The sequence below is a fragment of the Carex rostrata genome, chromosome 23, assembly GCF_964058835.1.
Source record: "Carex rostrata chromosome 23, lpCarRost1.2, whole genome shotgun sequence".
NCBI lineage: Eukaryota > Viridiplantae > Streptophyta > Magnoliopsida > Poales > Cyperaceae > Carex > Carex rostrata.
Genome location: NC_135940.1, coordinates 3,601,051 through 3,622,226, shown reverse-complemented (window position 1 = coordinate 3,622,226; position 21,176 = coordinate 3,601,051). Strand labels below are relative to the sequence as shown.

The window sequence follows — 21,176 nt, the reverse complement described above, 5'->3', positions numbered from 1 at the left end:
ATCCCTTCTGAAGGGTAAAATTGAAAATATTAAAATATGTTTTTAATATAATACTTTTCAGAATAAATTTAATCAATTATGTATATTAGATGTATAAATGGAGCAATTTCATAATTTAAATGGTTTTGGAGTAGCAATTTGATAATTTTAAGTTTTGAGGTGGCAATTTGGTAATTTCCAAGTTTTGGGTGGTATAAAAAAAATTCCCAAAAATTTATGATTTAAACATAATAGAGATGTAATTTAAAATAATAAATTTTCATAGTACAAATAATATGATATATTAATATGTTAATATTTTGGCAAAAAAAAAACTTATTTTTCATAAATAATATAGGATAAATAGCATATGATTTGTTAAATTCACGAATAAATTATAAAAATGTAAAAAAGGAATTGTAGGGATATAATATAGGTATTGTTCGAGAATTATTATGATCACGTCCATATGTTTTTCGGAGTCTAAAACTCCAAATGTATTATTAGATTGTGAATACTAAATTAGATTTTATTTCATTGGGAATATTGTCATTTATCATAAAATCAAAAGGTTTGTTCTTCCATTTTCGATTTTCATTATTTGGTTTGTTTTGTAATTAATCGGTGGATCTTTTGTTTTTATTGTTGGAAAGCATATAACTTTTGTCTCAATTTTTAGTATGAATAAGCATTCTCTGTCTCATCTTCGTAAGCCCTTTAGTTCTTTTCTTGTTTTAAATTTAGATTTAATATTTTCAAATATTTATTCTTAATTGATATTTAGAGGTGCATAAAATTTACATCTCATAATTAGAAGAAAAAAGTTGAGATGCAATTCATGATTTGATTTCTCCTTCATCAAGACAAGTTTGAAGTAATATTAATCTGTTTTTTGCTACTTTAAGTCACTTAATTTCATATTTGGCTTAAGGAGAATTTGGATCATTTATTTTATATCAAAATATTTAAAATTGGACATAACTGTTTACTATAAAATTTGGATTTCAATAAAATTTGGATTTCAATAAAATTTGTAGATGTTTTTTGTTAAATGAATGACACATGTATATATAATTTTAGTCCCTTAATTTTCTTTAATAATTTTTAGTGTTAGTTATCTCATAGCATCTACATCCCTAAAACTCAAGAGAGTTTCTAAATAACTGTTAACTACTTTTTAGAAATTATGGTCTCTAAAGTTTCTAACTCTCACATTCCTGAAACTCATTTTAGAGTTTCTATTAAGCCACGTCAGCAACAAATTAAAAAGGAGAAACAATTTGAGCCAATCATTTAGCCAACATAGAGTTTATAAACAGTTTCTTAATAAGAAACTTTCCTGCATAGTTTCTAAATAAGAAACTCTTCCACATCCCTGAAACTGGATTAGAAACTGCCACATCAGATTAGAAACTCTAATAGTTTCAGGGATGTAGATGCTCTCAGTTGTCAAACTTATTTTATGTGTTAATACAACCTCTTCTTAATTTAAAATTGAGTAATTTCACCACCGTCCTCCACAAAAATTTTATTTGTGACAAAAATATTTCTAAAAATTTAATTTCACAGATACGCAGCATACGCCCAGATGCGATTTTTTTATTTATATCCAAAAAATAAATTGAATTTAAAAAATTAACCGAACCGGTCATCAAATTTGAAATCTACCCAAACCGGTTAACCGTTAACCGGACCAAATTTCCGGTTAACGGTTAACCGGACCCTTTGAAATAGTCCGGTTAACCGTTAACCGGAAATTTGGTTTGGGTCCGGTTAGTGGTTAACCGGATTCGTTGGTTCGCTTAACCATTAACCGAACCCGATTTTTTTTTTTTTACTTTTTTTTTAAACAGAAAATAAATTTTTTTTTTTCTATTGAAAATATACATGAAAATTCGTATTTAGATTTATCAAATTTACACCAAAAAAATTTGTAAATCAAATATGAAATTTAAAATTATAGAAAAATACACATACACATACACATATACATATATACATATACATATTATATATGAAATTTAAAATAATATGTATATGTATATGTATATGTATATGTATATGTGTATGTGTATGTGTATGTGTATTTTTCTATAATTTTAAATTTCATATTTGATTTACAAATTCTTTTGGTGTAAATTTGATAAATCTAAATATGAATTTTCATGTATATTTTCAATAGAAAAATAAAAAAATTTAAAATTTTCTGTTTTAAAAAAAAGTAAAAAAAAAAAAAATTGGTAACCGTATATTATTTATGTATATGTATATGTATATGTATATGTATATGTATATGTATATGTATATGTATATGTATATGTGTATGTGTATGTGTATGTGTATTTTTCTATAATTTTAAATTTCATATTTGATTTACAAAATTTTTTGGTGTAAATTTGATAAATCTAAATACGAATTTTCATGTATATTTTCAATAGAAAAATAAAAAAAATTAAAATTTTCTGTTTTAAAAAAAAGTAAAAAAAAAAAAAAAAAATGGTAACCGTATATTATTTATGTATATGTATATGTATATGTATATGTATATGTATATGTATATGTGTATGTGTATGTGTATGTGTATTTTTCTATAATTTTAAATTTCATATTTGATTTACAAATTTTTTTTGTGTAAATTTGATAAATCTAAATACGAATTTTCATGTATATTTTCAATAGAAAAATAAAAAAATTTAAAATTTTCTGTTTTAAAAAAAAGTAAAAAAAAAAAAAAAAATCGGGTTCGGTTAACGGTTAAGCGAACCAACGAATCCAGTTAACAACTAACCGGACCCAAACCAAATTTCCGGTTAACGGTTAACCGGAAATTTGGTCCGGTTAACGGTTAACCGGTTTGGGTAGATTTCAAATTCCACAGCCGGTTCGGTTATTTTTTAAAATTTAATTTATTTTTTGGATATAAATAAAAAAATCGGCGCCCACTGCCTTGAACCTCTCATTATATGACAATCACCTTTTAGTCCAAATTTATTGTCGGTTTGTATCCACGTATTTAAATACTTAATAAGTAAAAAGACTATTTGAATGATCTTAAATTATCTCAAATTTTATGTTATACTTCTTTTCTTCTCAAATATGATTAAGGCAATTTAATATATTATATACTTTTTATCTCAAATTTTCAGCATAGACTTGTTCAAAAGCTTTAGAAAATCCCCAAAGAATTTTCTTCAAACCAACAGATTGAATGAATGGATACTTCCTTTAAACGTTTCTTACACCCCTCTTTGCTTTGTACCAATTTGTAAATTCTTGTACTAGTATTATATCACGTCTGTTTAAGTTTCTAAATCAATTCTAGCACTGGTAAGTCGATACAAGTGTATTTTGGGTTTTTATATATTCTAATACAATTACAGGGACTGAATTGTTATATTTCAAAATTTAGAAGGTTGACATTTGTAAATTTACAAACTGTAGTAAATACTCCTTGTGAGAGGGTTTAGTAAAATTAGTAAAAATATATATAATATATTTTCGATCAAAATTATAATCCGTTTAACCCGTCTAACCCGCATAATCCATAATAACCCGTATATAAAAAAATAGATGGGTTGGGTTGGGTTATGGGTGGGTCAAGTAAATAATTTTTTTAACCCGGTGTAATCGGGTTGGGTTCAAATTTTAATAAAATATCATCGACCCGCCCGTTGTACACCCCTAGTAATAAGACATGAAGAATTTTAAAATTAACTACATGAGTCATAAGAATTAAAAAAAATATCAAAGACACGTCATTCATGTAATTAGATAACGAACCGTGTTAATATAAATTAACAATAATTTCGATTGGTGGTTTACTGTCCAACTAAAAGGTTTTGAGATGGTTAGTAAAATGTTATGGCATTACTCCTTTATATTTTATGTGATCGAATCTCCTGCCCCCCTGGGGGCAGGAATTTCCTACCCCCAGAGTCACTGTTAGTGGGCCCCACCCACTCCAAACCCTAAACCCGGTCCCACCCACCCTAAATCCGACCCCACCCCACAGTGACTGAGGGGGCAGGAAAATCCTGCACCCCGGGGGGCAGGTGATCTGCTCCCATATTTTATACATAGGTGGAAGGGAGCATTTTGTTAAATCTTGTATTAATTATCTCAAGATTTGTTTAAAAATGAGTTGTTTGTTGTTTGTTAAATATTGTATTAATTACACAGCGATGTTTAAATATAAATTGGTGTGAGCATCATAAAAATATAAATAATTCATTTGCCTACAGAAATCGATCAATTATAAAACTGATATTTTTAATAGATCATGGTACATACTTTTATTTTTCGTAAAAGAGATAAATGGATACTTCATAAATTCATGAGTTTTTAAATTTACAAGGCTAAATGGGATATTATGAATTTTAGATAATAAATGCATAATTTCGAAGTTTTAAGGGTTTTACTTGAAATTCTCCCATAAAAAATCGGTAGAGTCCATCAAAAAGTAATAGTGGGTCCAGATGGGGTCCTTTTTTTTTTAGGAAATCCTAAACCCAGGTCAGAGGCTGGGAACTGGAGTCCATATCCTCTAAGGTAACAGGATATTTCTGTTTAGGTCGTCAGATCATAATCCGGACCAATTCGGTCCGAGGTGGAATGCATGGAACCCTTCAATACTCGTGCGGATTCTGATCGGACGGTCCGTATCTAGAAAAATATTCTGTGTTACCTTAGGTGATAATATGAATTCAGAGAGCTGAGACCTGAGAGTGTTGAGTGGTGTGCGCCTACCGGATTACCAGGTCTTTTCCTTACCTCGCTCCCGCCTCTCTTCTCCAAACCCTAATTTTTTGTTTTCGCAATAGCATGTCTCTTTCTTTCTCTGACACCGATATAGCGGCGGTGGGGGCGCCGCCTCCCTCCGCCGCCTCTATCGCCAAGCTCCTTGCCTCTCCTAAGACGGCTGCTCGAAACCGCGGCGTGCGGTTGCTCTCCTCGCTCCTCCCTTCACTCTCCCCTCTCCCCGACTCTACTCTCCTCAAGATCTGGAAGGGCCTCTTCTTTTGCTTCTGGCACGCCGATAAATCCCTTTATCAATCCTCTCTTGCCACCTCCATCGCTACTCTCATCTCCTCCAATGGCTCCGATCTCGGTTACCAGTTCCTCGACGCCAGTCTCCTCACGCTGCGCCGCGAGTGGGGCAACATCGACTATCTCCGCATGGACAAGTTTTACCTCTTGGTACGTCGGATTTTGAATCATACTTTCCAGCTTCTCCAATCCAATTCCTGGAATTTGTCTCTTGTGTCTCGAGTAATGGAGGTAGTCGAAAAGAGAGCTCTCGGACCGGAGGGTACCAAGGGGTTTAGTTACCATGTGGTGGAGATTTTCCTTGAGGAGCTCATAAAGTTCTTGCCTGTTACAAAAGAAACCCTAGAAGTGTTGCTTGCACCTTTTTTGCGCATATTGGAGAATTCGGTTGATTCAAGTTTGGTAAATAAGGTGAGAACTGAGGTTTTTGCAAAGTTTTTGGTTAATGGTGGGAAATACTTGGGATTGAAAAAGGGGGGAGATGAGATAGAGAAGGGATCTGAGGTTGAGTTGTTTGGATATATTGGCTTAATTATGGGATTTTCCAAAGATTTGCTTGATCTGGCAAAGAAGGAAGAGACGGTTCAGGAAAATAAAAAAATTCTGCATGAATTGAGAGATGGGTTCTTCAAATTAGAGAAGGATTTGGAGAAGAGTTGCATAGAAATTTCTCTACCTTCAACAGAGATACCAATTGAGGTTATGAAAATTGAAAATGGTGAGGGGTCAGGTGAAATATTATCAAAGAAGAGGAAGAAAAACAAGGAGAAAAAGAATAAGAAGAAGAAATTGAAAACCAAAGAGAACACGGAGGAACAACTCGTCAGAGGGAGTAATATCGAAGAATTAGAAGAAATTACGGATTCTGGTACAATAGAAAACAAAGAGAATGAGAGAGGAAATGAGAACATGATAAATTTGGACGAGAATGTCATCTCTAACCTTCAAAAACAGTTTGAAAAGGTCGCGGCCGAAGCTGGAATGTCGGCTGAGAGCAAATATGAAATTGAGACTCCAAAGATCACCAGGAAGAGAAAAAAAGCAAAGAGTGCCGATAAACTGGAGGTGTCAGAACTGGAGTTGTCCAGTGAAGACGGCAACATGGGCACAAATGGAGAGAATATTAGCTCAAGTGTTAAGAAGGTTAGGTTTTCTATGAAGAGTAACTTGGTATGGAAGCCGTCAAGCCCAATGCCACCTCACGATTTAAGGTTACCTCCTTCGGCTACACCGAGGGGCAGTGCCCTTAAGAAAGGGGTCCCACCGGGACCCGTTAGGGATATATCTTCTCCAGCTGCGATGAAAAGGAAAAAACCTAAGGCAAAATCCGCGAAAAAAGTTCTTCTCAAGGGGTCAAAGAGCCCCTCTATGGCAGTTAAGAGGCTCCGGAAGTTGCAGTCTCTCTCGGCTTAAGGTCAGACATGCTTGGTACGGGTACTGGTGTCGGGTTTTATCTGGTACCGTAATGTGGGTATCAGTTTGTAGTTGTTTTGGTCCCTTTTTTTAAATTTGTGTTGGTTTTGTTTGTACTAGTTAGGGTTTAAGGTTTGGTCGTGTTGCCTGGTTCTTTTTAATTGAATCGATTGGTTCTATTTCTGTAGCCCTCACATATAATCAAGCATTGTTTGTGGGTTTCAGATTACATATTTGTCAAAATTGCTAGATTCATTAAACTACACAATGTGATCATTTTAGATGGTAGAACCAGTGGTTTACCAGAAAAGGTTACAGTAGTGCACTAGACAGAATTGGTATATCTCAGTTTGAGTCAGCACAGCATTGAGCTTAACCTTTTCAATATTTAGTGAATTCTATTCCAATCAATAACAGGTACCTTGCAGAATTTTCTATCCTCCCAACTAAATAGCATGCTAATTTTTTTAGAACCCAATCCTCTATTTGTCCAGAGAAGATCTGAGCCGTTGATTGTATAAATCTCAGCCACTCATTAAAATAGATCTTAATCTCAGCCTTTAATAAATAATTTTGATTTTATACATCTGTTTAATGTTGTCAAGCGTGTAAAAATCTAAATTTAATTAAAACCGTATCCATTACATGAAACGCCGCATAGTAACTGCAGTTAATTCTCCATGCGTTTTCGGAAATCCACGCGTTTTCCTTTTCTCCAGTCTGAATTCGTATCCTCTGAGATATCTCAAACTTAGCGTGACATAATGGAAAATCCCAACCGTTTAAATACGCTCCGCACAAATCTCAAAACACAAATAATACCGACCCTCTACAGCACCTCGAATAGGCACCGGACACGCGTCACGCAAAAGTTGGAATATCTCACCGGATTAAAAAAGTTGCGCAAAAGTTGAGATATCTCAGATGATACATTCCCGGATCTTCCGTGGCCTGTTTGATGTGGTTGTTTGTGTTTTTATCTATTAACAATTCATTAATTTTTGTTTCTCTCATTATTAATTAATACATTATGACAAAATCAAATAAATATTAATCACATCTAAAGAAAGTAATCAAAATAATATTTCAATCCCGTTGCAACGCACGGACACTTAGCTAGTTTATAGAAATAGCATTAAAATAATATAGATTTCTAGTTGGATTACATGGGTTTTTGGAGTCGATAGAAAGAACCGAAAAAAAAATTTGGTCCCTTAAAAGGAGAAAAAAAAATTCGGTCCCTTCAGATTTTTTTTTAATAAAGAAAAAAAATGCCTCACCATGCATGGATTCTAAAGAGATCGAAAACAAATTTGGTTTAGAAGTTATCAAAATTCTTTTCCCGATCTTTTTACCACATCTTATAAAACTTGTGAAGATATCTCGAACTGAATTGCTATTTCAGTTTCAAAAAAAAAATATTCAGACTGAAATGACATTTCAATTCTTATGGTTTTGTAAAAAAAAGTAATCATGTTGGTTTCATAATTTTATTTTAATTATGGTTTATGAAAAAAATTCCATGTAATCCGTCTAGAACCCCGTATTATTTAATATTATTATTTCTATTAATATAAAATAATGGTCAAAAAGAGATAGCAAAATAAATTATACGTCACTATGTATTGCTGCTAATTGAGTCTTTTATAATGTTTGTTGATCTTTATGAAGTGTATTGGGACCAAATCTTGTACTTGCTCTTGTCTGTACAGCCTTGGGTTCCTACAAGTACTGGTACATGCATGCAAGTACTGGGTCAGATTTCTTAGGTTTAATGATTGGTGTTTGCTAGCATAAAAAATTGATCAAATTAACAGTCAAAGAGACAGAAAAAAAAAAATTCAGGGAGTGAAAGTACTGCATACAAAATTTTGAGCATATAAGTTGCCTGATTGAAAATTTAAGAGAGGAAAAAAAGAAAAAAAAAACTGAAGTCTGAAACTTCTAATTGGAAGAACATTTCTTTTCTTTTTCACAGCAATCATGTAACCAAGTAATAATAAAAACAGTCAATCCTAGAACAAAATTCCTTGTACCACTTGTAACAAAATCCTATGAGGAAAAAGAAAGTAGAATCAGATGAGCGACGACATCAACTAAAGACACAATCTTGCAAACAGACTTGAAAAAACCTAGTAGAAGAAGAGTTCTTGGCAAATAAAAGACAACCTTGAACCAAATCAAAGCATGACAGGTTCTGATGAATAATTTTCATATCACGAAAGCCGAACATTTTTTGAATCTGTGTCGAATCGCCTTTTCATCCTCGTGTGTGAAGTTGGTTTTGATGCTGAAGTACTCACAAATCTCCTCCGGGCTCTTCCTCACCTTGTCGGCCATCTTTTGGATTGTCACATCCAGCAGCCCATCGATGCGCAGAAATATAGCTGCCATGAGAAGGTCATAAAGCTTCAACATATCGATATCTACGAACTGGTTGTCCCAGTTCCTCAGTTCCTCTTCAGAAATCCTTGAAGAAGCATGCGTGATGCTGCTACTTTCCTCAGTTGTCTCAATTTTCGACGCATCTGCTGCATCAACATCATGCTTCTCACAATACTGAATCACCATTTTAAGGGTCGATTCAGGGACATCCAGTAGCGGTATGAAGTTAATGTTGATGGCGTATCTTCGTAAATGGCTGATCGTTTTAGATTGCATCGCCACTGTTTGGGGCACCTTGATTTCCTTATCATCGCTGCTCTTGAGTGTGATCATCATCTGGCTGGTTGTGCTAGCTGCCATCATCTGTTTATTGTGGAGAGAGATACCAAATGGAAGAGAAATAAGAAGATCGATCAGTGATCTTTAGCTAGGATCATGGGTGAGTTTATATAGAAAACATGATAGTACCGTTGCCTCTGTATTTAGGAAGTTGAAACTTCTATTTCTTTTCTTGTTTTTTTGTGGGGGTGGGCCCGGTAGGAGAGGATGAACTAGACGTTTGCTAAACCCCTAACGGGTTCAGCCCGTTTTGCCCGGTCCGTACCCGTTACCCGAGCTACCCGTACCCGTTGCCCGGGTACAAACGAGTAGACGGGTAGACGGGTACGGGTAATAAACTGACCGGACAACCTAATTTGAAAAAAAACCCGTTATACCCGTACCCGTCTACCCGCCTACCCGTACCCGCCTACCCGTACCCATCTACCCGCATACCCGTACCCGCCTACCCGTACCCATCTACCCGCATACCCGTACCCGACCCGTTTCACTTCAAAAAAATTTGAATTTTTTGAAAAAAACAGAAAAAACAGAAAAAAAAAAAAAAAAAACCGGGCGGACCGGACCCGTACCCGGATACCCGGATCCGTACCCGTACCCGTCAACCCGCAACGGGTACGGGTAATAAACGGACCGGATAGAGGTTTTGGAAAAATTACCCGTCTACCCGTTACGGGTTTTACCCGTACCCGACCTACCCCTTTACCCGTCCTATCCGTTACCCCTAACGGGTAACCCGGAACGGGTCACGGGTAACCCGTTAGCAAATGTCTAGGATGAACTAAAATATGTTAGCTTAGGATCCAACGTTGCAGCACCTATTGACTATTGTACGGCCATTGATCCCATCTATTTAATTCAGAAATTTAGGGAATAAATATTATTAACGCAACAGTTTTGATTTCATGCAGCGCACAAACTATAAAATCACAACAGCATTACATATGCCTAGGGGTGTCAATGACACTCGTTTACCCGTTTACTCTATCCGTATCGTATTCAATAAGACGGGTATGAATAGGATTTTTTTTTCGTTAACTTATTGAGTATGAATATGGGTAAATATTTTTTTCGTTAGATAAATGGGTAGGGGTACGGGTAAAGGTTATTCCGTACCTGTTGGATAACGGGTAATTATATAAAATAAATTATATCATGAGAAGAATATTATGCTAAACATTTTACTTTTTTTTATTTGAATGTTTTATTATTTAGTTAAGGAATTGAATTTGTTAGAAGAGATATTTGTGATTTTATTTATTTAATAAAAAACTATTACTTAGAATTAATTGCATATTTATATTTTAATTTTATATTAGTAATTGTGATTGCATATGTATGACATGATAAGTTTTGATGATTTATTTGAAAAATTAATAAAATTATTATATTTGTATTATTCGTTATTCGCCCACTACCGTTTTGTTACCCGCTAATCTTAATGGGTATGGGTAGGGTAGGATCAGGAAAATTCTTAACAGGTATGGATAAGGTCAATTCTTAGTGGGTATGGGTGTGAAAATGGTTCCACCCTACCCGTATCGTACCCATTGACACTCCTACATATGCCAAATTGCTATTAGAGTGAGAAAAATGACCTGTTTTGTCACATAACGGCACGGTTACGGCACAGAACGGCACGACACGTATATCGGTTACGTGGCATGATCATTTGTGTGCTGTAGCCATCTTTTGAAATGTTGGCACAGCACGTCATGCCACGCGAAAGATCTAGTCACGGCACGACACGACACGTGGTCACGCGTGTCACATATAATTAGGACCGTTAGATCTTCGCCAAATGGTGAATCTTGAATAAACTAACCTAAATTATGATCAAATGATCACGCAAATCACACGAGTCATATTTGATCACGACACGTTTAAGCACGGTGTGATCGTTTGCATGCCGTGACCGCCCGTTGATATTTTGATCACAACACAACACGTGAAAAACTAACTTGATCACAACACGACACGTTTTTCCCACTCTAACTGCTATGTTAAAATCAAAATAAAGAAAAAATTTTTACATAATGCCCTTCTTTTTTAAATCATAAAACAAAAAATTCTCCTTCTAAAATTCATAATAAAATATCCTTATGGAACTCACATTTTTCTTCTCTTTCTCTCCTCCCTCACTTCCATTCCTTATTTACTCTCCTTTATTATTCTAAGCTTATACGTTTGTTTTATATATTCAATATTACTTACATGAAATATATATCTCTTATGTACTTGGGACATATTCGGACCATCTAATAATTCTTTTTTATTACATGTATTCATCTTATAAAATATGATACTGATTCAATAATCGTATAAATGACTTTTATAGAGACTTCATCGACTCCTTGTCCGTTTCATTTGAACTCTAAAATATCAATGTAATTTATAAATGTAAACAAGAAACTATACAAAAACATAGCAGGATAGTGAGAGGTTCTATTCAAAATAAAATTAAATAATTGACTTTGACACACAATCATCTCATGTGTTGCCGCAAGAGAATCGATATTTGATAGTTCAAAAGGCTTTTCACGTTTCCAATATGAAAAAGGCTTTATTTTATTTCCTGCCTTCTGATTTATTGCTTAATATCATTATCTGACGCTTTTTCATACTAATGCAAGTTCTATTATTTTTAATATCTTATCACTTTCAGACCCGTTTAAGCCACCTCCAGAAAATGACGATTATACCCCTTACGCCGCAACAAATATTATTTAAACTTATAATTTCTCGTGTCATCTAATCTATAAGCAAATAAAATGCACAGTGGATATAGTTGACTGAGTATTCCGTTCTAATTGGGCCTTATTATGGGACCATAATTGGGCTTTGTTTGACCCATATTGGGTCGCTTTTAGAATCAAAATGGGTCTACAATGGCCTTGACCACTAGAGATTGTTCAAAATTGCTATCACGTTCCCATTATAGGGCTGTAAATGAGTCAAGTTTGAGCGAGTTACTCCCAACTCGAACTCGGCTCGTTTAATAAACGAGCGAGCCAACTCGAGTTGAGATGATAATAACGAGTTGTAGAGCCAACTCGAACACAGCTTGTTATCAACTCGAGTTGGTTCACAACTCGTTTATAACTCGTTTAACCAGTGATAGTATTACAACACAAGTTCAAACTCAGCTCGTTATAAACTCGAGTTGGCTCACAACTCGTTTATAACTCGTTTAACCAGTGATAGTGTTACAGCACAAGTTCAAACATATTTTACACGAAACTCAAAGCACAAATAACAGTCTAGAGATTCGGGTTTGATTATTTTTGGATTTATTGTGACCAATATTGTGTAACTTTATGTAACTCGAGTTATAAATGAGCGAGTTGGGGCCAACTCGAACTCAGCTCATTTATTAAACGAGTTGGCCAACTCGAGTTATAAATGAGCTGAGTTGTAAATGAGCCGAGTTAAACGAGCTGTAAATGAGCGAGTTACGAGTTCGAGCTTTTTTGCCCAGCCCTAGTTCCCAATATGCCATGTGTTATATACAAAAATATAAAATATTCCATGTGTAACATGTGTTGCATCTGTGGCTTATCAGCTCAACTCGCCACTCTGGACTCCTCGCTCGGATAGAAGCTTATACCGTGCAATAGCGTCATAGCTTTTATTGTCCGAAATTGCTATAGCACCGCTATCATGCGCTATTTAAAAGCTTGTTGAATATAGATCTTGTTATAACCTCAATTTTTAAAAATGGATAATTAATTTTTAATCCTAGTTAAAGTTTAGTTAACAACACAATTATAGATACTTAAAATCCGCAACAAATTAAAACCTATATATAGTGACCATAGTATAAATAAAACAATACGAGTAATAGAAAGAAAACATAAACTCAATAATAATTGGAACAATATATACAACACATAATAAGAATGAAAATTTCTAATCTCAGATAATACTAATAAATTAAAATAAACCGAACAACTCTGAATAGTAATTCAACGCAAATATAATTGATCTAAACATACAAATTAAATTAAACACTTTTAAACGACAAATTGAATTTATTAAATAATAATACTACTACTACTACTACTACTACTAATAATAATAATAATAATAATAATAATAATAATAAATTTTGAATTCTAAATTCGCCACAGAGGAAATTTAATCTAACAAATCAATAGAAAAAAAAAAACGCTGATAGGAAGAGAGGTAAAAAGGCAATGCAATTTCAATTGACAAGATTCGACTGGGAAAAAAAAAAGGACCAATTAAAATCTCGTGAAAATAATAGAGATTCGAGGAGAATTAGACTTGGTGGAGTAAAAATACATAATTACCCTTTATTGTGGTGATCTAGCTTAGAGTTTGGCAAAAACCCGGGTCGGGTATACCCGCCCGGGGTATCCGTGCCCGAGCCCGGGTATGGATCGGGTACTCGGGTATGCGGGTACGGGCAAAAACCGGACCGGATCCGTTATTTTGGACCAATACCCGACCATACCCTACCCGAGTTTACCCGTACCCGACTACCCGAGTACCCGTACCCGTATACCCGACCACTGTTCATCCCGTTTCAAAATTCAAAAAATCGGATTTTTCCACCCCCAAACCAACAAAAAAAACCAGAAAAAAAACCAACAAAAAAACAAAAAAACCAGAAAAAAAAAACAACAAAAAAAAAATACCCGTACCCGCCTTACCCGTCAAGGGTACACAGGTAAGGGTATAGGACGGGTAGGGTATGAGTTTTGAAAATTATACCCGCCATACCCGTACCCGTACCCGAGACGTACCCGTACCCACCCGAGTATAAATACACTAATCTAGCCGTCTAAAAAGATGAGTGACATCCGTAAAATCTGCTCTTATGTTTCAAAGTTTGCTTTGTGTAGAGTTGAATGGTCTAAAATCTTAACTAGAGTTTGAGTGGCAAACTTCGTAAATTAAAATAATCATTTGGATATTTTTTAAATTCTTTATTAATAAATTCTTGGCAGTGGGTACTAGGGGCGGATCTACTATAGCACAAGGGGGGACAGTTACCCCCCCCCCCCCCCCCCCCCCCCCCCCCCCCCCCCCCCCCCCCCCCTTGAATTTTGAGTTTTACTGGTGATCTATTGGTACCGATCGACTTTAGCGATCTATTGGTATTATTAAATTTAGTGTTAAAATCAAAATAAATTTCTTGAATTATGATTGATAATATTAATTATAAGTTATAGGATCAGAAATTGTAAGTCAGGGTATTGAAAAATATAAGTCAAAACATTATTTTTTTACCGAGTATCCAATTAGTTAATGAGTTTAAACCCGATTTGATATTTTTTTGCCTCTCTCCTGACGAAAATCCTAGGTCTGCCCTTGATAGGTACTGTCTTTCGATCAACAAAGTTCAATTCTATATCAACTCAATTGAATTCTTCTCTATTGAAATGAATTGAAATCTCATTTAATATGGTTTCCAATCAGAGGGACAATCTTTCATATAAAGCGAATCGAAAAGAATGTCAAATCCGTTTTATTCCGACCGTACTTTCCGGACCTATCCGGATTAGTAACAGTGGAATGAGGCATTTTATCTAGCATAGGACGCATGGCAAGAGATGTCACATTGACTTTGTATTTTAGTTTGCAATTTTATTGTACATAATTAATATTAAATTTTCTGATTTTATAAAAAAAATTACAAATTTTTTTTTAGAAAAGTTATCAAAATTACAGGATGTTCCGTATGAACTTGTCCAGATTTATTTTTCTTATAATATTTTGTTAAATTCTACGCACAAATCAATTTATATTATTTTTAAGTTCGATCTTAGTGTTCAGTTTTTAATGAATGTTTGAGCGCATTACAAGTGTACAGGTAAGTTATATTTAGATTTTCATTGTTTTTGGCTTCAATTTATAGAATATGATACTTATCTTTGTTGTTATTTTCAATCGTCTCGGATTAATTTAGATCAAATTAAATTTGGCCCGTAAACTAATTTTAAATTAAATTTTTTATATTTAAAATAGACTTTGAAAAAAAAAAACATTATGACTCGATTCGTGCTCATCTGTCCTCAAATTCCATAATGCATGGGACAAGTATCCTCTAAGGTATTAGACAGTGAAATCTATAATTTTACGGTTCAGATTTACTCAATCCAACACCTATTAAAAATGTACGGGTCTCCTTTAATATTTGTACCAGATCTGGTGCGTTTGAGTGACAAAAAAATAGCGCTAACTCAGGAATAGCTGCTATTCTTGGCGAGCTATTCTCAACACAACATGTTTGGGTGAAAAAAAAATGTTATTCTCAACAAAGAAATAGCTCGGATTAACTGCTATTTCGCTATTCTCTAAAAATATCAGATTAGTTGCTATTCTGAACTCAAAAATAGCTGCTATTCCGAGCTATTATTTGTTTCATCCAAACTCACCACTGTCTGAATCTACTAATTGTAAACAACTCCCTTTTACGGTATCGGAGAGGTTATGAATTCAAATTCATTTGAATCATTCGATTTGCTTTTGCACAATTAAAAAGGATTTATGCTACATATTTTAATTTAACGGTTCGGCACAATTAAAAAGGCTTCGTACCAGACTGGATTAGAACGTATTTTGATCTGACGGTTCGGATCAAAACTCCATATATTCCTTGAATCTTGAGTCGGTTGTTTACAGATCCCCGAATTAACTCAAATTTTGAGTTTGGATCCAGACCGTTCAATTTGATTTTGCACGAATATTAAGGGACCTAGTGCTATATCTATATAGGCACCGACGCACCGTATTGCTTTTTGTCTCCGATCATATTTCATCTCTCTTTTGAGTGTTTCCACTTTCCATTAATGGCGAAACCCAGCGAAGAATACTTAGACGACACGTTAATCGCGGCGCACCAACGGGAGCTCCTCTCCGCCTCCGTCGCTGTCTCCGACCTCGAGCTCGCCTACCGCATTCAACTCGAGGAGGCGCTCTCCGCCTCGCTCTCTATCACCCCTAATCCTAATCCTAACCCTAGCTCCAGTGCTTATCCGACCTCGCTTCATAGAGACGAAGTCTCTGATGAAACCAAGGATGATCTGGAGCTCGTGCTTCGTCTCCAAGCACAGGAACTGGAGAAGTTCAATACCGAGAAGAAGGATCATAAGATACAAGAGATGGAGATTCGCAGATTGACGCACGATGCGAGATTAAGGGAGTACGATGAGAAGTTTGCGCGAGAGATTGATGATATGCCAGATGAAGATTGGGACGAATATGGGGATAATTTTGAAAAACCCGTTGATCCTAGCCCCACTACAAACCCTAGTTCGATACCTCTCGAGGTACGTTTTCTAAGAAAGATACCAATTCAAATACCTTGAATTCAAGTATGCATTTGATATTTGTGATATATTTTTAATCTGACCGTCTGATTTGATTTTGTTTTGGACATCTAAGCAAACTTAATTATGAACCAAGCAGAAGCAAGATATGAAGTTGCTGTTGTTGAAACATTTGTTTTGAACTGGATATTTCTGAGCATCACTGTTAGGTGATTCCTTTCTAGGACCAAATCATAATCCTACTGGAGGAAACTTTTAGGAATCTTAATTGCATAGACAAGTGGGTCCAAGTGGGAACTCATATGATTGTCAATAAATATAATTTCACACAGGATGAAGAGAAGCCGTTCCGGGTTTACTTTAAGGGGATGGTAAACAGCGACTTGGTGAAGGGGTCGTTGGTCCAATTGGCGGCAATTGGGGTTGCAATTTGTGACCCGAAGGATAACTTGATTTTAAAGATACAGAAACCGGTATCGGCAACTGCTATGAGCCGAGAAGCCTTGGAGGCAAAGGCGCTAATCGAGGGACTTAATGCAGCCTTCTCTATAGGAATCAAGAAGGCTAATGTCTACTTTGATTACCGCGTTCTGTATAACCATGTGAGTCTCTCTCTCACACACACACACACACATTTTATCAGCTTGTACCGGTATCAACCCCTAACTTCACTGAACCAAAATAGTTTGTTATATATTGCAATCCAAATCACCTTATTTCTTTGTTAATTTTGTTTAGAGAGTACAACTTAAGATCAAATAAACCACAAAAAAGAGATTGTAAAAACTAAATTTTGAAGATTGAAATTGAACTGTGGAGATGGGGCGGTAGCACATTTGGCTAGGAAAAAAGTTCTAAAACTGTGGCTACCCAAGTGCTCACGACTTCGCAGCCTCTGTGGAGATTAAAAAAAAAAATTGAGCTGTGCATTGTTCTTAACTTTTGTTTTTCTAACATGTCTTGTAGGTTGCAGGAATATGGACTCCAAAGCAAAGGAAGGTGGCGAATTTAATAAATCAAGTGTGGCTTCACCAGAGAAAATTTGAGAAATGTAAAATCTTTCTCCTGCCACGCTGTCACGTGCGTTTCGCATTTCGCCTGGCACGTGATGTCATTGAATCTCAAATTTCTTGCAGAGGTGAATCATCAAACAGCCACACGAAAGACCGCATGGAGACTTGCTTAATCTGCCTTGAACTTACCGAGTCTGACAAGATGTTCTCTATTGAGCTATGTTCGCACCGTTATTGCTTCTCTTGCATGAAGCAACATGTTGAGGTCAAGTTGCTTCATGGGATGTTACCATTTTGCCCCCATGAGGGTTGTAAGGTGAAGCTAACCCTAGATGGCGCGAAGAAATTCTTGACCCCAAAACTTTTAGATATTATGTCCCAGAGAATAAAGGAAGAGTCGATACCACCTTCTCAAAAGGTGTACTGCCCAAACCCTAGGTGCTCTATGCTAATGTCATTAACTGAAACTATTAAACCCTCCAATTTTTCTAGAGCATCGACTTCAAAGGGAATTTCATATGACAGTTCGGGGTTGAGAAAATGTGTGAAATGTGAGGGGTTATTTTGCTTAAATTGCAAGGTGAATTGGCATGAGGGGATGTCATGTGGGGAATACAAGAGAAGGAACCCAAACCCCAAACCCGAAGAGGCAAAGTTACAATCGCTGGCTCGGCAAAGGCTGTGGCGTCAGTGTGTGAAGTGTAATCACATGATTGAACTAGCCGAGGGGTGCTTCCACATGACCTGCAGGTAAATTCTCTTTACTTGTGTGTATTATTTACTGTCTTTTCTGTTTTTTTACTGGTAACAAAATTACTAGCATTGAATTTCAGTGTGACCTGCATGGTAACCGTTCCAAACTCGTACTGTTGGCATATATACTTTGCATGTTTGCTTTTTTATTGATTCTTAGTTTTCTTATTTTCTTTGTTTCTTTTATCTCTCTCCAAACAATTTTCTTCCATTGTGGTTTGGAGTTTTTGTTCGGTGCTCAATGTGACCTTGCTATTATTCACCTAAGCATTTAAACCTCAGAAAGGCTGGTAGTAGAATATTAATTAGAAGTATGAAGTACCTGAAAAGATAACATTGGTTAAAAATAAGAGAAATTGACATATAAGCCCATTATTATTTCATGATTTAAATATTTGCCCACCAAAAATTTCAATTTAGATATTTCTTTCCCTATCTAAACTCACTTATTTTATTTATATCCCCGTCTTTTTATTTAATCAATTAAAAGTACAAAATAATATTAATAAAACAAATTACCAGTGAAGGGAAGGGGGTAGGGAAGGGTAGAACTATCATTATATTTTTATATTAATACTACACACTTTTGATTGACCAAATTTAAAAATGGGCATATCAATAAAATAAGTGAGTTTAGATGAAAAAATAACTAATTTGAAATTTTTGATGGGTATCTAAATCATGTAGTGATGGTGTGTGTGTGACATCTGGACCTTTGAACAAACGTTTCGGTTTTTACATATTCAATGTCCAAACAGTCGATCCAAACCGTTCAACATTCAATTTATATTAAAATGTGGTGCTTGGAGACCAAATTTTACATTTTTTGGAAACTTTTTACTATTTATTAAGTCAATTTTAAAATCACTATTTTCAATGATCCACATGTTTTTCACTGTTTATTAAAATCAGCGATTTTAAAACTGGCTTAATAAATAGTAAGAAATTTCCAAAAAATGTAAAATTTGGTCTCCAATCACATTTTAATATAGAGATCACATCTAACGATTTGGATCGATTGTTTAGACTTTGAAAATCATAAAACCTCCGGAACAAACGTTTTGATATTAGCCAATCTCTCTCTATCTACACACATATATATTTCTCTTAAAATAACAGTAATACAATATGGTAATCAATCTTCCTTTTACTATACTGCAGATGTGGGTATGAATTCTGTTACACATGTGGTAAACAATGGAAGGATAAGAAGGCAACATGCTCATGCCCGTTATGGGACGAAGATAACATCTGGAATGATGACTCAGAAGAAGAAGACGATGACGAAGATCTTTTTGATGATGATGAGGATGATGATGATGAATATGGTGGATATTTCGACAATGACCATGGTTACAATTTTAACCTCAATACCGGGTTATTTTACCGCCATGAATACCACCCTCATGGCCCTTATGACCCTGAAAATTTCCATCTATGAGACTAACCGTGCCTAGTTGCTTATATGACTTTTAGTAACAAAGACAAAACATACTCTTTTGTTGCTTATACGACTTTTAGTAGTATGTGCTTGGTTCAACTGTTCTGTTGTAGAGGATCTTTTGTTTTGTAGAAGTTTGTTGTGAACCTGTGCTGATCTTTTTGTATATATTCTTGGTAAAGGTTGTTTAGATAGTTTTTAACAAATGAAATAGAGCTCTTTCTTTGTGATTGTTGCGTTAAAATGTGTCAATACTAAGGATTTTTTTTCAAGTCCATTTCAAGTCATTTTTTTTTATGTGATCATCTGATTTTTTGTACAAAGTCCCAGTAAAGCTTGCTTGTTTACTTTGTTGAATTTAGCCATTACTTGTACTGATCTTTTTCTACAAATTCTTGGTAAAGCTTGTTTGCTTAGATAGTTTTTAACAAATGGAATAGAGCTCCTCTTTTTGTGATTGTTGTGTTAAAATATGTCAACAGAAACGTATTTTTTGAGTTGATTTATTTATTTATTTTTAAATGCTTTTGCTTGTTGAAGTGGACGTTATCTACACCTGATCTTTTTGTACAATGTCTCGGTAAAACTTGCTTAGTTTTTAACAAATGAACTAGAGCTCATTTTTTGTGATTGTTGTTTGAAAATGTGTCAACGCACGTTTTTTTTTTTCAAATAATAAAAAACTTTGCTTTCTTAGTAGACGTTATTGAAAAGAAAATAACTAGAATAATTTAATGTTTTTACTAAATTCTCATGGTAAAGCTTGCTTAGATTAGCTGATAGCCACTATCAATTTTTCAAAAAAAAAAAAAAAACTTAGATGTTAAGAAATGAAATAGATCTCTTTTTTGTGATTGTTGTGTTAAAATGTGTCAAAACTAGGGATTTTTTTTAAAGTCGATTTCAAGTCAATTTTTTTTTTTTTTTTTTTTTGCGTTCGGGTATTTTTTAATTTTTAGTCCTTGAAAAATTATAGGTGCGATTTCATACGTCCACCTCAGAAATGGTAATGGCATAGGAGATGCTTGTACCATAAAACGTTGTTAAAAACGGTATGAGATCCGGTACTTTTCAAATCCTACTCTTCCTCTGCTATTCTCTTTATCTCTCTCCTCTTATGGGAATTAGCTTGGGTCCGATGGCTATCGGACTCAAAGTGGTTCCAACGGGTTCTCTCATCATCGGATTTATTTTAGAATTCGTGTGTACGAATTTTAAAGCAGACGTGAAATTGCAGATACGAATCTTAAAGCAGATTCGACAATGAGAGAACCCGTTAAAACCACTTTGGATCCGATAGCCATCGAACCCAAGCTGTTTCCCCTCTTATGATCTTTTTTCTCTCTCCTCTTCTTTGAAAAGAGAAAAAGGATGCTTTTCTTACAGATCACTTCCATTAAAAACACTTGTTCTGACAAGCTGTAGTTGCTAGTGCTTTATTCTAAGATACCGCACATTGCTCATTTTTTATTCCAATATTTGTTAGCAATGTACGGGGAATGGGGTCCC

At 34.9% G+C, this 21,176-nt stretch overlaps 2 protein-coding genes and 1 pseudogene across 2 annotated transcripts; 2 read left to right on the top strand and 1 right to left on the bottom strand.

The window, feature by feature from the left end:
- The first annotated feature begins 4,726 nt into the window (after positions 1 to 4,726).
- On the top strand, positions 4,727 to 6,667 carry LOC144574702 (ribosomal RNA processing-like protein). Its single transcript, XM_078324736.1, has one exon. It carries the CDS (start codon positions 4,801 to 4,803, stop codon positions 6,436 to 6,438), a length of 1,638 nt encoding a protein of 545 aa, XP_078180862.1. The 5' UTR covers positions 4,727 to 4,800; the 3' UTR covers positions 6,439 to 6,667.
- Positions 6,668 to 8,649: 1,982 nt separating this feature from the next.
- Positions 8,650 to 9,183, bottom strand: LOC144575192 (SKP1-like protein 11 pseudogene; annotated as a pseudogene).
- Positions 9,184 to 15,938: 6,755 nt separating this feature from the next.
- On the top strand, positions 15,939 to 19,957 carry LOC144574471 (E3 ubiquitin-protein ligase RSL1-like). The gene is made up of 4 exons (XM_078324428.1): positions 15,939 to 16,460; positions 16,793 to 17,062; positions 17,427 to 18,223; positions 19,388 to 19,957. Exons 1-4 carry the CDS (start codon positions 15,981 to 15,983, stop codon positions 19,665 to 19,667), a joined length of 1,827 nt encoding a protein of 608 aa, XP_078180554.1. The 5' UTR covers positions 15,939 to 15,980; the 3' UTR covers positions 19,668 to 19,957.
- The last annotated feature ends 1,219 nt before the right edge of the window (positions 19,958 to 21,176 follow it).

What these genes read in the sequence shown, in the direction of transcription:
- LOC144574702 (XM_078324736.1), top strand. Translation starts at nt 4,801, where the DNA reads ATGTCTCTTTCTTTCTCTGACACCGATATAGCGGCGGTGGGGGCGCCG.
- LOC144574471 (XM_078324428.1), top strand. Translation starts at nt 15,981, where the DNA reads ATGGCGAAACCCAGCGAAGAATACTTAGACGACACGTTAATCGCGGCG. An exon ending in ACCGCGTTCTGTATAACCAT is followed by an intron (nt 17,063 to 17,426) that starts GTGAGTCTCTCT and finishes CATGTCTTGTAG; the next exon opens with GTTGCAGGAATATGGACTCC. An exon ending in TGCTTCCACATGACCTGCAG is followed by an intron (nt 18,224 to 19,387) that starts GTAAATTCTCTT and finishes ACTATACTGCAG; the next exon opens with ATGTGGGTATGAATTCTGTT.